Source organism: Harpia harpyja, chromosome 1 (assembly GCF_026419915.1).
Source record: "Harpia harpyja isolate bHarHar1 chromosome 1, bHarHar1 primary haplotype, whole genome shotgun sequence".
Taxonomy (NCBI): Eukaryota; Metazoa; Chordata; class Aves; order Accipitriformes; family Accipitridae; genus Harpia; species Harpia harpyja.
The window spans coordinates 65,683,761-65,701,268 of record NC_068940.1 but is presented as its reverse complement, the minus strand read 5'-3'; the positions used below and the strand labels follow the sequence as shown (position 1 = coordinate 65,701,268).

The 17,508-nt window shown below is 36.9% G+C and overlaps 1 protein-coding gene across 2 annotated transcripts in view; it reads right to left on the bottom strand.

Annotated features, from left to right (window-relative positions):
- Window positions 1–17,508, bottom strand: part of TOP2B (DNA topoisomerase II beta) — a 72,532-nt gene that overhangs the window by 29,009 nt on the left and 26,015 nt on the right. For both annotated transcript variants that reach the window (XM_052797928.1, XM_052797937.1), the window contains exons 7-16: window positions 17,247–17,459; window positions 16,994–17,167; window positions 10,664–10,765; window positions 10,444–10,581; window positions 8,698–8,836; window positions 3,802–3,959; window positions 2,948–3,073; window positions 1,051–1,161; window positions 863–968; window positions 561–670 (exon numbers count right to left, since the gene is read on the bottom strand). In XM_052797928.1, coding sequence (XP_052653888.1) covers window positions 561–670; window positions 863–968; window positions 1,051–1,161; window positions 2,948–3,073; window positions 3,802–3,959; window positions 8,698–8,836; window positions 10,444–10,581; window positions 10,664–10,765; window positions 16,994–17,167; window positions 17,247–17,459 — 1,377 coding nt within the window. The remainder of the gene's footprint in view (window positions 1–560; window positions 671–862; window positions 969–1,050; window positions 1,162–2,947; window positions 3,074–3,801; window positions 3,960–8,697; window positions 8,837–10,443; window positions 10,582–10,663; window positions 10,766–16,993; window positions 17,168–17,246; window positions 17,460–17,508) is intronic.

Here is a 17,508-nt window from a genome sequence, read left to right as displayed (position 1 = left end):
CCTGCACACAACTGTCTAAAAGATTTCAAATTCAAATATGTAGAACACATGCATGAATACACGTATGCCACGCTGATATACCCTCAATGAATAAATAATATGTCTGATCTTATTTGCTCAGAAGCAAAATTCAGATCCCTAAGTAGATGTGAAACATCATTTGTTTGCGCTCTATTGCCTTACTCAGAATAGTCTTGCATGTTGTCTTTAAAAGCAAGTCTGAATGTAATGTTTCTTGATATCCACACCACACAAAATTGGTCAAAGCTACTAAGCAGAAGGTAGAGCTGATTTTGTACTGTGGATAAAGCTCTTATTCCAAAATTCAAAATCTTTTCCAAACACTTCTTCCTCTCCCAAAAGTATTTTTTTCAGTTCCTCTCCCCCTTCCCCCACCCCCAAAAACCCAAGCAACCAACAACAACAACAAAAAAAAACCCCACAACCCCATGCAAAACAAACAAAACATGCCAAAACTGTTAGGACTTCCTCACATGCTGTTTTCAGCAAACAATGGAAACTAAAACATATCATATAGAAGCACTTTTATAAGTTCTTACCAGTGTAATGGCAGCATCATCTTCCGGACCAGCGTATCGAAATAAGATTCGATGTCTTTCCATGTCAGCAAAATATTCTTTTGCTTCTTTAGCAGTGCTGGTACCCAAACCTGTACAATAAAAAGAAATAGTTACTCCACATTCAAAAGTTTTATTATTTTACCCCTTTTATTTTACTTGGAATATTATAAAATCATTACAGAAGATACTATCATGAAAACAGCTAAAAATAAAACTTCATAGCATCCATTTATTATGTATTTTTAGATCCACGAGGTTCACTTATTTGTTTTTAAACAAACCTTTGTAGTATTTTATCTTCCACGCTTTATGATTCTCCATATGCTTCTTCCACTCGTCAAATTCAGGAATACTATAGAATGAAAGTTCTTGCTTATTTTTGCTTGCCTTTAAAAAAAAAAAAAACCACTTATCAACTTTTCTGTTGCACTGTAAGTAATACATAAAATCTCATTAATAGAACCCATACCTTTACAATAGGAGTGATGAATTCCTCAAGAAAACCATGTTTCAACAGTGATGGCCAATTGTGATGAATAAAATTGATCAACAAGCCTTTTATGTGAGATCCATCCTGATCCTGAATCAGAACATGAAAACATGAGGCAATCTTATAAAATGTCAGATCCCCCAAAACCACCAAAAAACCCACTCACTGGCCTGGATACATCAAAACAATGTCTGTTGACAGAAAACATAGAAGGGAACAGTTAGTTTTAATTTGGATTCCCAACTGGACCTGGGTATAAAATAGCCACCTGTGAATGGCACTATCCCTGAGCTAATAATAAGCTCTTCCAAGCCAAGTGCACAGTTGCAGCTCAAACATTTCTTCGACATGTTTTCTTTGAGAGCTAGACAGCTCTCCCAGACACGATGGAGCCAAATCTTTGTGGAAGAAAGCCAAGCCTGGCCCACAGTTCTCACTGGTGTTAAGATGCCTGATAGTTCAGCCTCTCCAGGAAAAAATATAAAAGCTTCACCAATATCCAAAGCATAGGATTCCTAGACTTCTAAAATCTGAACAATAGACACACACTTCATGAGATTATCCAAAAACAATTGCCTGCATTCTTGTCTCTCCCTGACTTTCTAGCAATATTACCTCATCTGCTGTGAGAGACTGACAGAGTTAATGTCTTATTTGTGGTGGGGCAAGTTCTGTCTACCCTGCATAGCAAGGAACCACAGGTGAAGAGAAGCTGACCAGCACAGATCAGCAACAGGACAGGGAGGGGGGAGGGCATGCAGGAGGGTGCACAGCTCTGTGTTCTGACATGCTGTTCTGATAAGCCGAGCAGGGCAGTTAACTATACATGGCAAAAGATCACATCTGCAGGGAAGGGGAAGTTACTCCCCAAACGACCCCCAAGCCCACTGACCCATTTCCCAAAGGTTCTGAAAGCACAAACCATGCATGACACCTAATTAGCCTAATGAGTTTGAGTGCCCGCCCGAAGGAGGCGCAAGGATGATAAAAGGACACACGAACTGAAGCCCCACATGCATGCGCCCACTGGAACTAGACCTCTCAGCTGACTGAACCAACGCTGGACCCAGGACCAGTGAAATCTTTCTCTTCTCTCTCTCCGCTCCCCCCTCCCCTCCCCACCCCCCCCGGCTTTTTTTCCATAATCCCTACACCTTATCCCTTTAGACATAAACCGTTGACCAAGTCTGGGACTAGGAGTGGATCCAGCCGCCCCTAAGCTCCTCTCTGAGGAGGAGTCTAGAAAGCAAGGGGGTCTGCTCTGAACCTTGTGACTCAACGGGAGGGCTCTCCTTATTGTCTTCCCTTAACTGATCCCCAGATAAGGAAGGCCTGTAGTATATGTTTGGTAATGTATGGTTAGCACGTTACACAGTTTACTGAGGTAGTTTCATGCCAGTTTTTGTTGTGAGTATACCAATTTTTGTGGTGAGCATGCCAATTCTTGTTGTGAGTGAATAAAAGTTGAGTTTTGTGAGTTAAAGGATCCCTGGGGTCATTTCACTTTAATTCTGACCTGGGAATCAGCAAACCTGAGTTGTCATCCTGAGAAATTGGGACATGACATCTACTGTTCTCTTTTGTCCTTACTTATAACATATTTTTGAGTTATCAAAACCATTCCCATTTATACATGTTTTTATTATTACTTTGGCATCTGCTACTGTGCAGCAAACTTCAGTTGTTCATTTGGAGTAACCAAAACAACACATAAATTATTCCCATAAAGAAACCTTATACATTAGGGACTCCCTCTGAATATATCCGTATTGTCATAACGCAGAGAGAGGTTATAATGCACAAAAATATAACCTACAAATTACAGCAAAACTCGTTTTAAGCTCTGTATATTAAAACCTGTGAAGTTCAGACTAACCTGATCTGTCATGATCATAATTTTTCCATATCTCAAACTTTTCAGAGATTCTGGATCTTCATAGCTTTTCTTGTATTGTAGTCCAACTATTTTGATGATGTTGTTGATTTCTGCATTTTCCATAATCTGTATAAAAAAGTTATTGTTTCAGTCAGTGTAAAAAGCAGAAATTCGGAAATATCCCAATCTTTTTTAGGTGGACTTTGTAGCTACTTTTTCAATGCACCCCTACCTCAACTTCATAACCTTTTTATCTCCAGCCCCCTTGCAGCCTTCACATTTGCAAATATTTCTTCTGTACGTGCAAATTCTCAAGACTGCACCACTCCCTTTCTCCTCTACAACCAGAGCAAAGCACTTTGGGTTCAGAAGGCAGGGAGAAAAGTGCACGTAACAAAGTCATCTCACAAAGCTGCCTTCTCTTTCCAATATTTCTATGGGCATCTGCAACACAACTCTTATTATAAACAAAGTATGGCGGGCAGCAGAAGTAACGCAATGGGGTAATGCTGCTGCTACTGTCCCACATTGGGAGTGAATGAAATCACATGGCAATGGAGAGAATATAAAATTTTAGGGTTTTTAAGTATTCATGTAAAAAGTTAATATGAGTCATAGCAGAATTTCCTTCACTTGTGAAGAAATGAACTTTATCATTCCAGTACTGTACTACTACATTTAATATTTCCAGGCTTATCCCAGGCTTTAAAGTAGCTGGTATGTTATGGAATCCCAGCCCCAAGATTTTCATGAAAAAAAAAAAAAAAAAAAAAAAAGATGATGTAACCCTAGAAATAAAAAATAAACAGTAGATATCCATTTGTCAGCTAAAAGGAAATGACAGGACTACTTACCTGTTTGTGAGAAGCTTCTCGAACATTGAGAATTTTACCCCTGAGTGGGAATACTCCGTATCTGTCTCTACCAATCACACCTAAGCCAGAGACAGCTAAAGATTTGGCAGAGTCTCCTTCTGTTAATATTAACGTGCAGTCCAAGGAATGTTTGCCACCTGCAGTCCAGGAAGAAGTAGAAGCAAGGCAAAAAAACAGAAAGTGTAACTTTTAAACTCAAATAACAAATAGAATTGCATCAGTCATGAATATTCTTCCTACTCTACCTCAGGTAATTTAAATAGGCTGAATTTCTATTTTTGTGGATGGCCCTCCATACCACTAAAACTACACAACAAGAATGAGTATCCTTGCCCTTAGCTATACGCTATGGATTGCTATGGACGAGGAGCAAAACAGACAAAATGGGATGCAATGGTAGCACATCTTATGTAATGGTCCCCACACATCTGCACAAAAACCCCAGATTGCTTCTGTACCTTTACCATTTCATTCTTCTAGCTGCAAGTTTTTTACACACATACATTATGCATGCCTGACTTTATATATAGGAGTTATTCCCCATTCTGCACTTCCCCTTTCCTCACAGTATATTTTCAGAAGTAACTGATTAAATTACATTTTGGGGTTCTTTTTTTATTGTCCATCGGCTGAAGCCAGGCAACTGTAAGAAAAACTTGACAGAAAAGCTCAAAAGATCAGAATGTTTGCACTTATTATACATTCTCAGGAATTTCTCAAACAGAAGAAACAAATCTTTACTAGTAGTGTAATTTTGATTCTACAAGACACACTGCACTTTGGTGCCTGTGTATCCAGCGTGCTCAAAACTGGTATGACATGTATATTCTATATATTGCAACTGTGATAGTTGAATAGATATTCTAAATAATAAACACGTTCAAACAAGGAACCCACCCTCTTCCAAGGGTGCAAATGCTCATTAAGCCATTTTGCTATTTTATCAAGGCCAAGTGGTAGGAAAGACTGCAAAAAAATTCAAGCTGGTTGAGTCTCACCTACTGTTAATAAGATAGTTTTGAATATATTGGCATTTAAAATAGGTGCTTTGATTTGCCTTTACCTGGTACGTAAAAACAACCCCATACTTTCTATTACACAGAACTTACATTCAACATCTTTGGTCTTCTGCATCAGACACATGGCTTAATATAATCTAAATTAGGCAGCTATTCACACTGTATCAAAAGGTGTCAATAGCCACCATGCTATCAGCAAAGTGGAATCCAAATACCAAGAAAAATACGAGTCTGCTGTTTTAGAATATATGACAGCAATTTTTTTTTCCCTAAATGAACTGCAAAAAACACATCTGAATATCATTCAGGTGCACTTTCTTACAGAATGGATACGATCATTAGCAATTAATTTCATGGACACGCAATGTGCCGGGTATTTTCCTGAACACAGCTTTAAAGAACTCAAAAAGAAAACTACAGGAACTTGTAGGTTCAAAGAATGCTTTTATACCTCACCAGATTTAATAATCTAGCTGCTCCCTTACAATCATATATTCCTATTCCTGGTTCTTTATTTTTCCTTTCATTTCCACCTCTTCTCCAAGAAGCCATAGAACTATGTATACCTCATCAAGATCTCAAGAAAGCAAGAATGATCAGGTATAGGACTCATTCTTTTCAGTGCAGAAGGAAGTCTGCAGCAAGTACATCACTGTACAGATATACCTCTCTCCTATTTCCAAGCATTAACCAGTACTGATTAAAGAATTCAGTGGTACCTGGCACCCAAGAAACCTGTGGATGCTGGACCTCAGCTACAAATTCATTCTTGAAGTAAAAATAAAATATAAAAACCACAGGAAGAATTAAAAGCCAGACAGATTTGTGGCCAGACACTATTCTCTCCCAGCTGCACTGGACTACTTCAGTCTAACAACTGCTGGCACCTGCTATTAGAAACCAAAGCCAAGCATGTTCCCTCATCTGATTTGGGTGCTTATGAAAGTGTAATTCCTGGGATCCTTACAAATAGTTATTTGTCCTGAAACACAACTACATCACATAAGACTACTGTATTTCACTGCCAGATTACAGATAACCTGTGTGTGACATGTATGAATGTCCTGAAGCAATCCCCCTGAAACTGTATCTTCATGCATCACTTAAACCTTTTCTCCAGCTTATGGAGAGGTCTGAAATTCTTTTGAAAAGACTATTTGTAACTGTGTAAGTCTTCACAATGTGCTTAGTCATGTGCACATTCCTAGCAAACATTCATATAGCAAAGAGTTGAATTTTTTGGACCTGGAAGTGATCATCACCTCTCACACACAGAAAGAGCACGTACAGTCCTTACCTCACCTGACCCTGAGAATCCCCCATCCTTTCTATTAAGCTCCCAAAGACAGGAAGAAAGATGGATAGTTCTACAGTGTTTTGTCTGTGTACTCATTAAAGAATTCTCATGGCACCAGGACTTCCTTTTCATCAAGCTTTCAGTCAGATGCAGTCCCCAACTAAAGTTCATCGAGACAAGTTCTGAAGAGCAGAGCAACCAAGAGACACTCAGCTACACTAAAGGAGTCACTCTTCCGTATCATCTTCAGCCTTCCCTTTCTTAACGAAAGCAGCTTTTTATTGAGGTCAGAGACCCTGATTATAGTATCAGCTTAGTTCTTGTGCAAAAAGAACAAAAAAATTCCTATTGATTTTCAAGAGCAAACAGATGATCCATATGGTACCTTCAGTCTTTAAAAATAAAGGACTAAAGAACTTTTTACTAAATGTATTACTTGCGGTCCTCCAATTTAAAACATCTGTGCCAGTATATATAACATGTCCTGGCTTTGGCTGGGATAGAGTTAATTGTCTTCGTAGTAGCTGGTACAGTGCTATGTTTTGGGTTCAGTATGAGAAGAATGTTGATAGCAACAACTGAAAACATCAGTGTGTTAAGTAGTGTTTAGTCTAAAGTCAAGGATTTTTTAGCTTCTCATGCCCAGCCAGCAAGAAGGCTGGAGGGGCACAAGAAGTTGGGAGGGGACACAGCCAGGGCAGCTGACTCAAACTGGCCGAAGGGGTATTCCATACCATGTGCTGTCATGTCTAGTATATAAACTGGGGGCAGTGGGGCTGGGAGGGATCGTCGCTCAGGAACTAACTGGGCATCAGTCGGCAGGTGGTGAGCAATTGCATCGTGCATCACTTGTATATTCCAATCCCTTTATTATTGTCATTTTATTATTGTTATTGTTATCATTATTAGTTTTTTTCCTTTCTGTTCTATTAAACTGTTCTTATCTCAACCCACAAGTTTTACTTTTTTCCCCCGATTCTCTCCCCCTTCCCACTGGGCGTGGGGGGAGAGAGGGAGTGGCTGCATGGTGCTTAAGTTGCTGGCTGGGGTTAAACTGTGACAAACACTTTAGAAAGTCAGGCCAAGTGTGAATTTGACAACACATATTGTATTCAGAAACTGAATGCCTCTCTGCCTTCCTGTGTGTCCACTCCAAATGTGCAATGCCCTCAGTGTGAGAAATCTGTATGTTCCAGATCTTCAATAAACCAATACCTCGGTAAGTCTCCTTGGGAGATGCAGAGTTCCTGCTCCCCATATAAGAATAACTAGGCAGCAGAGAAATACCTGGGTAACACAGATCTAAGCCATGCAAAACTTTTAAGCGTCAGTGTTGAGCCCAAATAAATCCCTACATGCCTCCTTAGTTGGGGAAGTTTCAGGGTGAAAGGCAACATAGTATTTTATTAGCTCCCTTAGAAGTTCTTCCTTCCCCTTGCCCCTAGTGAAAAAAACTAGTAAGAAGTGATTTTGAAGCCTAGTCTCCAAAGCAGAGCTTAAAAAAAGAAAACTATGACGAAAGTGTATCCAAAATCATTCATTATGTTATTTATGAGCACTACACATGATATCCATAAAAGCATGGCATTTCTCCAAGCACACGTTCTTCTAGGCAAGAAAAATACTAGGAACATGCATCTGACTAAGGAATACAAATTCCACAAGTAAAACAGTAGTTAAAGGAGACATGATTATCAACTTTTGAGGCAAAACATGACATCTGAATAACTGCAAAAGTAATAAAATACTGAAGAAAACTCAAAAAAAACCCAAACAACCTGAGCCCAAGGAATCAAAACACTTGAACACTAGAGCTCAAAAGAAAAAAAGTCTCTTTACCAGTCTTATATGCTTTTACCTACTTAACCCACCTACCTACTTCATTGCAATTTCTCTATCTTTGCTTAACATAATGATGTATTAAAAATTAACCAACATTAGCACAGACTGGCAACATTTCAAGCTCTTTAGTTATATGTGCCCCTCAAATAATTCCAAGGACAACTCCCATCCCATTGCTATTGGCACAAATATCGCCAGCTGATCCTGAGTCCTATCTGTGCTAGGAAGCAAGCCAGCAGATTGCCAGTTTGCCCTGTATTCCTAGGCAGGAACCTAATGGCATTTAAAGTCTCATAAAAAAAGTCTCTTAAACCATTCCCTCAGGTCTGCACACGTGATCTAATTCCTATAGCTTGTGACCCTATAAAGATTCTGATCTTTTGGTATTAGAAAGGTCCAGAAGACTAGTCACTTCCAAAATAGAATATTGGTAACACTTTTTAGTTGGAAACCACAATTAGAAAATATGTGCTCTTTCAATATGGAACTAGACTGCTGCTTTTGTTCAGCATTATTAATTCTCTTCCCTAGAGGCAATGGTGTTCCTAATATCAAACTCACCATCATGCTTTAATTCTAGCTCTAGAAAGTTTAGAAACCTAGAAAGATTTTTATTAAAAAATATAAATAAGGATGAGAAATAAAGTCAGGTTTAAAATGATGATGTCTGTGAAAAATCTATGAAATATTCAAGACATTAAAAATACGTGCTCTTACCAGCATCATTAGCATCATCCAGTTTCGGAATGCCCTTGATTTTACTGTGTTTCACTGATGAACATTTTTTGTTCAGCTGAGTTTGTGCCTTGAATTTGACCCAATTCAAAATACTCTCTATGATACCACAGTTAGAGGCCTACAAGCAACAGATCAGAATTGTGGATGAGAAAAGTAAAGCTTCACACAGCAGATTCTTGTATCTCAATTTTAAGTCACTGACCTAACACTGTTTCTCAAAGCCCTCTAGATTTTAAAAATTGCAACATATAAAAGGTCAAGGAATTAACACATACCTTACTGTCTAGCATCTTATGCACATAAAACCAAAACACAACACTCACACAGCTGCTTTTCTACCCCTTGTATAATTGGTAGAAGGAGGAAAAGAGGATTGAGACCTAATAAGAGGTTATCTTATGTTGTATGGTTGGTATGCTAAGACATTTTAGGTGCTAAGCACCTGCTTCCTGGACTTTGACAGCAAAAAAGTAACCTTACGGGATATTTATGACCATTTAAAGTTTCTCTGGAAATGACTGAAAATGGCTGAAAGACAACCAAAAGCATTTAAGAATAAGGCTCTATATCAACCACTTGAGAAACTGATAACATTTAGAAAAAAACAAACACCTCCAGCAAAAATAGCATATAGAGTATTTTCTAAACTAAAACTGCTTTAGGTTTGGTTTCGCATCAAAAGAAAATACAGGTGGAGCAAAATACTGTGAACTTTGGCTTCTCATTATCCCGCATAATACAGCACTCACTGGTTAGAGATTCTGCTGAACATTTAACACTTCTGGAGATCAGTGTTCACTTCTGAGAACATTAGAAACACTGTAAATCAAACCTACTGATAGAAATACAACATATATAACAAAATCTGAAGAATGAATACAAGATTGTGTTGTGTCATTTTTTCCTGTAAGTTCTGTAAGAATGCCACCAGTAACACAGAATTAGAAGAATAAACTACTATACAATAAGTTAAGTTTTTATGCCAAGAGTATTGGCAGTGGCATCATTCTCCTTACTACTGGAGTTCCATTTATGCTACTGGCACTCAATAGGACTTAGTATAATGAGTTCTGGCTAACAGAATTCCACTTTTCCTTCCTTGTATAAAAATGTATTAGTAGAAATACATGGTAGAGGTTTTTCCTCTAACACATTCATTTAGAGTAACAATTCTTAGCCCGTCTACAGCCAAAATTTCTAAACTTGTTGCCTGAGAATAATGATCACTTTGAATACTACAGCCACAATTTTGCATTTCCTTGATTACTGGAAGAGTAAGTAAATGTGACATGTTCCTTCCCTCTCTTTTCACTTCAGTGAAAGAGAATAGGACTGATATCAAAGAATAAGGTAGACAATATTCTGAACTTCAGAAAAATATTTTAACACAAGAAATTAGTCAAGGCCTACGCTTAGGTTTTAAGAGTCAAATTCATTTCACCAATATAAATACCAGAATCTCCAACAAATGAGCTGATCAGGTGAAGCTCGCTTTTAAAACCAGGGCAACAGCCAAAACACAGTCACTGCTTCCATTATGAAGGCCAGCAAATGAACAGAAGTTCCTCCATCCCATTTTCATAGTATACTAATGTCACCAGACCACCATAATGCACTAATTAATCTTCTGCTACATAACATACATACACTCGATCCAGCATGTCAATTTCTGCTTCACACACACACAAAAAAAAAAAAAAAAAAAAAAAAAAAAGCTTTACTTACTGCTTTAAAAAATTTCTCAGATAGCTGGCACTTGGACCCAAAACTTTTAGGCTGCAATGTCATGTTTTCCTTTGTCTGGGAATCAAATGATGGATTTTCAATCAAGCAATTAACAAAAACCCATATATGATTCTTCACCTGTTGAGAACACAGAAACCAATTTACTCAACAAAAATTACCACATTCATCTTTTTCAATATTTTTGTATAAAGTTACTTGCCTGAAATGGTTTCACTGAAACTCCAGCTTTATTCTTCTTTTTCACCACTTCTATCAGTTTGCCCACAACCTGATCCACCACGTAATCAACATGCCTACCACCCTTAATGAGAAAAAAAAAAAAAAAAAAGAACAAACCCATTGAATTTCCTAATAGCTTTTAGCCATATAGTAATCCTTAAATTTAGAAATCCATACACATTAAGTTGCAGCATAACAAAGGAAAATTCGTTTTAAAGTTTCTCTTTCATGTCATTTAGTCTTCACACAAGTGAGAATGACATATGTTACATGGAACAGAAGAAGCAGGAGACCTTTCATTCACCCTACAGTGGTGGACTTCAAATGTAGCTGCTTACAGCTTGTAACAGGATACAAAACCTTAAGAGTATGGCAAATCGGAAAATTACTCTGTAGCACTGTGATAGTATCTGCAACACCACATGGCTGTCAAGAGGTATCTTTTTAACAGGCACATAAATAACCCTGGACTAAAAACATCACACATTCATTCAAACTAAACTTTCCCCATTTGGTTCATAAAAAAAAAAAAAAAAATGTTCAAGAGCTCACCCTCAGATACACAGCATCCACATCTATTCCTTCCCAAAAGTCATCTCACCTTTTCTTAGCTGTATTTACAGAAATCTTTGAATAAATGCTATTAGCATTCTTTGCTAGCCTGAGGCTTATGTGAGGGCAAATGGAGAGCAAACTGCAAATAGCCAAGCACAAGATCCAGAAAACTCTAAAAGAACAGAGCAAGATAACCTTAAGGAAATGATGAGCAGTTCTCCTTAAAACTCACCAGGGGCTAAACCTGCTCCAAATGAATACCTGATGTAGCAACAAAAGATACAAACAGAGCATGCAGTTAACCATAAGCTGGCAAATCCACCCCTTAGGAGACCACACGGCTGTAACTTGTATCTACATAATCATGTCACCACCTGTTTTGTAGCAAACAAGAGTAGTCAGCTGGACTCCCTCACAGTCACTGCCCAAATGCAGAAGGAAAAAAGGACTTATAAGCAATTTCTTGCATCATCACAGTAAAAAAAAAAAAAAAAAAAAAAAGGAAAGAATGGATAGGATTTTCTTCTTCTGTTGCACCATAACAGCTGAAAGTGAAACATTCACAGTGCCTATCACAATTCTCTCCTTTACCCTAGAAAAAAAGGGGGAGTCTGAGTACTGGTTATCCTTGCTTAAGGCCTTCCCAACTACATATTTCAAGTGAAGCCATTATTGCAAGAAAACTTCTGGCAGAGGCAATGTACTCACTTCCCAACTACAATCCCTAGTGCAACAGACCCTGAGGAAGAAGTACTTATTACTTCCAAAGTTTAAGTATGTAAGTCAGAAAAGTTACCTTTTAGAAGCCATATATAACTCATGCTTTGCAATAGGCAGGGTGAGGAAAACACAGATTATTTTCAATCTTTAAATAGTGGTTTTACTATTGATGAAACTCAGTCTAAACAGGGAAGCACTAAGCATTTGATCACCTTCAGAAGGTGCCCCAAAGCTTCTATCACCTTCTCTAGCTACAATTCTCTTTGGACTTAAACTTTAAACCAGCCACAGAAAAACCCCAAAACATACTGCTAGAAGACAAGTAATTTTGAAATAAAATTGCTTGGAAAATAAAGGCATTTCACATAGGCTTTCTGGAAAAAAAAAAAAGGTCTATTACAGATCTATTACATCCTAACAATGACCACTGATCTACATGTGTAAAAGAAACCTAACAATTATGGGGTATATTCTACAATGCAGAAGTAATCTGAATCAGAAGCACTAGCGAAGACTAAAACAGCACAAACTTGTATCATAGCTAAAACATTCCAGATTAGGAAGAACAAATAGTATTTGAAGGTATGTATCCTGTAGTTTTAATTCTATGGAACAATGACTACTGAAATTGCCTAAACCAACGGTGGTAAATATGTTTAAATATTTACAAGTCCAAGGTGACACAACTTCCCTTAGAGGTAAAATAGCGTTCTTTCTTTGGAAAGATGTCAAAAATATGAATGGTCCTAAAGCCCTGGATATCTGAAAGCTGTTTGCATTTTTTATTATTAAAATGCCTGCCTTTAAACATATAGATAAAAAGGTACAAACAATAATAAAAAGTTAAATTCTAGTGGCTATTATAGAAAGTTAATAATGCGTTGACTAAAATCTATTATCTTGTAATAAAGAATGGAGTGATGCAGGCATATCCTATACAATTAAAACATACCTAACTCAACACTCGATATTTTAAACAGAAGATCACCTCTGCTTAATATCAATTAGTGCCTTACTAAAATACAGACTAAATAATGGTTCCTGTTGAGAACAATTTGCATTAGGACAGACAAAATAAAGAAAACATGTCTATGGAGACATTCATCATGAGGTAACAAACAAAAAAAACTCCTCCTTCTTTAAAGCTATTTTAAAAACAGCACTAAGGAGAAAAAAGCTTTTGATGGATATGAGGAAGTATAGGATAGATAAGAAATAAGAAATGGAAGACAACAAAACCAAGAAAAAAACAGCAGCCAAAAAGACAGACGAAAAGAAAGAGCAAACAACCAGCAAGCAAAAACCAAAAGTTAGGCTTCTACATTTTAAGGCAGAGTATGCTTCTGAAAAGACTGAGGAAGATGTAAAGTGGTTGAATTGATGGGAGATAGTAGCTGTGTTCTCAACTTCATGTAGAAAGTAGACATGAAAATTAAAAAAAGAGAGAGGAGGTAGAAAAATGGCTTAAGATGGTAAATATTATTAGTCATAACCAAACCAGTACTTGCTCTTCAAAGAAACCATCTGTGGTTTCTGTCAGTCTCTAGAGTCACCTATTAAACAGCAACACAAACCACTAGGGTGTTTTACAAGCACCATACATACAAGTATTTTTTCATGCCATTTCTTCATAAAAAAACCCAACCAAACAAAACCACCCAAAAGCCAAAAAACACCAAAATTAAAACACAACAGTTTGTATTCACATATGAATGACAGAGTTTCAGCACAGGGAGAGTTCAAGTGGAAGGTGATACACTGACATCCTGCCACTTTAAAGAAAAATAAATCCATCTCCAAACTGTAAAGAAAAGCTACTACAGGAAAATATCAAATTACATGTTTCAAAAACATTCCACATTTGAATGGCAATTTTAAAATGCATTACTTTTATTCATCACATTACTGAAAACTTATGCTTACGGGAATATCTCAGTATATTTTTGTATTTACAACTTCAACAATTTTTTTTTTTTCTTCAATTTTAACACTTCAAATATTTTGCTAAAACTAACATCTGACATATCAAAAAATAGCTACTTACCAGCAATTCTTGTTCTTAGAAGATATTAGTTATTATAACAGTTCCCCATTCCTGTGTCCATTCTTAGTGTGTAGCAATGAGTGAGGGATGTTCAGAGCTCAAAGTTGGGAACCTTTCAACCATCTCACCAGTAGGTGGCACATTTACCCACTATAGAAGCATAACAGCCTATAACTGCCCCAACTGTCAGTACATCGTAATACAAGACAGAAAAAGAAAAATACCTTCTAAATCTAGAGGGCTGTCAGTGATTATTATGACTACTGTATTATGAGAAAGAGCACTAAAACTGTATAACCTTCTTTTCCCAGAAGGTAACCATTATGATTGACACCTAATGAAACGGTAACAACTGAAGTATTAAAAATGAAGCTTGGACTGGCACCCATATACATTCTATTCATATCGTCATCAACAGACAACAGCCTCAATTAATTCTGAGGTAAGCCTCGGACAGATAAATGGTTCATATGGCAAACAAATTCAGAAGCTAATTATAAATTTGAAGTTTTCATTTAATTAGCTATACAAATAAAATCCTATTTTCTTTTGCATTTGTTTTCTATTATATTTATTTTATTAGAATAAACCTGAAAACATCAAGGTCTAGAATGGTTCTTAATTTCTTGCTGAACTCCAGCAAATTTTAACAGGTTGGGATGCTCCCTCCACCCAAGTCTACTATCTGACACTGCATCTGTATTAGCTGAGCATTTCTGCTAAAATGATTAGTAGTATTACAGTCAGCAGTGCTGCCATATTAAAAATATCATTAGATTGCTATGTTAATAACTGAAGTTTCTACTACAATTTCTACTACAGCCAGTATTTGAAATTCAGAACTTGAGAAGACAATGTTTAATTAGTTTATATACAAGTCTCACTAAAGGTTACCTGCACAACTGTAATAGCTACAAACATTCTTTCAAATGCTGCCTCAGAGCCTGAAGTCGAATTCTGTGGTGGTCTACTGTGGCAAAATTGTGAATAAATGGGGACCTGACCAAGGTAACAGATTTACAAGAACAAAACAAGGGAGTTGTGCCTCAACATACTGCCTGACCTTCTACACGCCCGTCAACATAAAAAAACTTGTTTGGAATTTAAAGCAAGTTTAAAAAAGGTGGAAGGGAAATTACGACTGGGTGAAATTTATCCAGAAACAGAAATGAAAAGCTTTCAGCAAACAGCGATAAATAACCAAAAAACAGCTGAAATGAGCTCCTCACCTGTTAGCAGATAAGGGGACAGGCAGTTGACGCAGTTAGTTACTAGCCATTATGTCTCATCAGTGGGTAGTTGCACATCAATTGCTGGTGAGGTGGTTCACCGGCCCCGAACATTCCACATCCAGTCACACACATAAGGCATGGATTGGGAGAGTGGGAAAAACTAGAAATTACAACACTTACCTTTGAAGAATACACAGTACTTTTTCTATGAATTTTCTTAAAGAATATATAACAATGTACGTGTAACTGCATGATGGGTGAAAATTGATCCAAAAAAGTCAAATTCAAAATCTTTTGAGTAAGTGTATGCAATATATTTAACTTAGGAGTCAATTAGTATTCATTTTTTTCAAATACATTTTCTTAACCTGATATCGCACATTATTAAGTTTCTCTACATTGCCAGCTTCTTCACAAAGGTATTGTATACATCTTTAAGATCATGCTATTTTTCTTCTTTATGTTGCATAAAGAGGCCTGAATTAAAACTAAGTTTTAACCTTTCAACTGCCAGATACGTATGTTATCCCTAGTTTTGACAAGTATCAGAGAAGCATTTAATTAAAATGCACACTTGGAAAGTAAATATTCTACGATGAAATAAACTATCCCCCTTACCACTGAATGCTGGTTCAGCTACACTGAAAATTACACTGGAAGAAGTTATGTAGTAAAAATTATGTATCACCAAAACACTGACTACACATTTTCTACCATGGAGATTAACACTGATATTTCTGGGCACCTGCCTGACTATGGACCTCACTTAGTGTAATCACTGGTGCTTATGAACCACTTATGCTACCATTAGAATTTTCTTCTGTTTGACTCTTAGAAGAGATCTGAGCAAGGAGGGGTTTTTAAGTATCTGATTACAAATTCTTTTCTTTCTCATCTTTTGGAAAGCTCATGGTTAAGATTCCCTAAAAACAGCCTCACCAATTACTAGAATTACTTGACTGTTGTTACATCACTCATCTGGTGCAATTTGTGAAGAGCAGAAATGACTAAGACCTCCTTTCACCACGGTGGATCTCAGATCCCTAAACCTGGGCCATGCCAAACAGGCATAAATGAGAGTTACACTAGATGATTTCAGGTGATTGCCTTGGTGCCTGACCACCCCAGAAATCTGAGAAGCACAAAGATTGTACATTAGTATGCTGAGTATAATGCTGCTTTATCATAACTGAAGATTTGCTATGATATTGTTTCACCACTACTATAGTTGCTAATAAGAGGAGAGAACACCTAGATGTCCTAGAAACACAAATAAATGGAAATTAATCTCAACATTTCAGGCCAGTTTTATACATCATAAAGCCATGAATGGAAAGCCATTTTTCAAGAACACCAGAAGCCATTTTTGCCCTCCAAAACTTGCTACTACTAGCTTTAAAGGGGTTTGTACATTTTTTTACCTTAACTTCAGAATTATTTTATTATGTGTTAAAAAGGAAGGAATAAAAAAATTCTATTCATGTGATATTTAATCAATACCATGTATGCTCACATAAGACATCAATATCACTGATAATGATTACTAGTGTTTTAAAAACTAATGCATATTCAGAAATACTGCTATGAATGTATTTTGATTGCATCCAATTGCTCTGCCAGATACTCTCATGCAAAGGATTATCTCACCTGTTTATTTTTAGTAACCCAGATTTATTTTTTTATCAAATATCTGACTGGGCATAACCTTAGCACACATTTTTATCATTTACATTTTTTATCATTTAATATAACTACTCACCTTTGTGGTAGCTATACTATTTACAAAGCTGATTTGCTGAAACCCTTTTTCACTTAAAGTGAGGCACACATCCCATCGTTCATTCACAACTTCATGAATAACTTTGAGTGCAACTCCAGTTTCATCCAGCTTGTCTTTTACGTAAAGATCTACATAACTACGAAATCCATTTACCTATGAGTAATACAGATAACAATTACTATTCTTCACATCAAATACTCAGTACACTTAAAATACTTCAAATGAGGCTTACAGGTAATTTCTTCCCATTCAACATGACTTTGACTCCTTTGCATGACCCAGCCAAATCATATGCTCTTCTTGTCATGAGGGCCACAATATCCTTATCAAGTTTTTCCATTTTAAATTTAGATAGATCTGGCTGGAATGTAATGCATGTGTAGTCATCACCATCAAAATGCTTAATCTTGGGTTCAGAGGTCTTCATCATATTGTTCATCCAAGTCTTTGGAAATAAAACATTTTAGATGTTAGTTTACAATACATGTTATCCT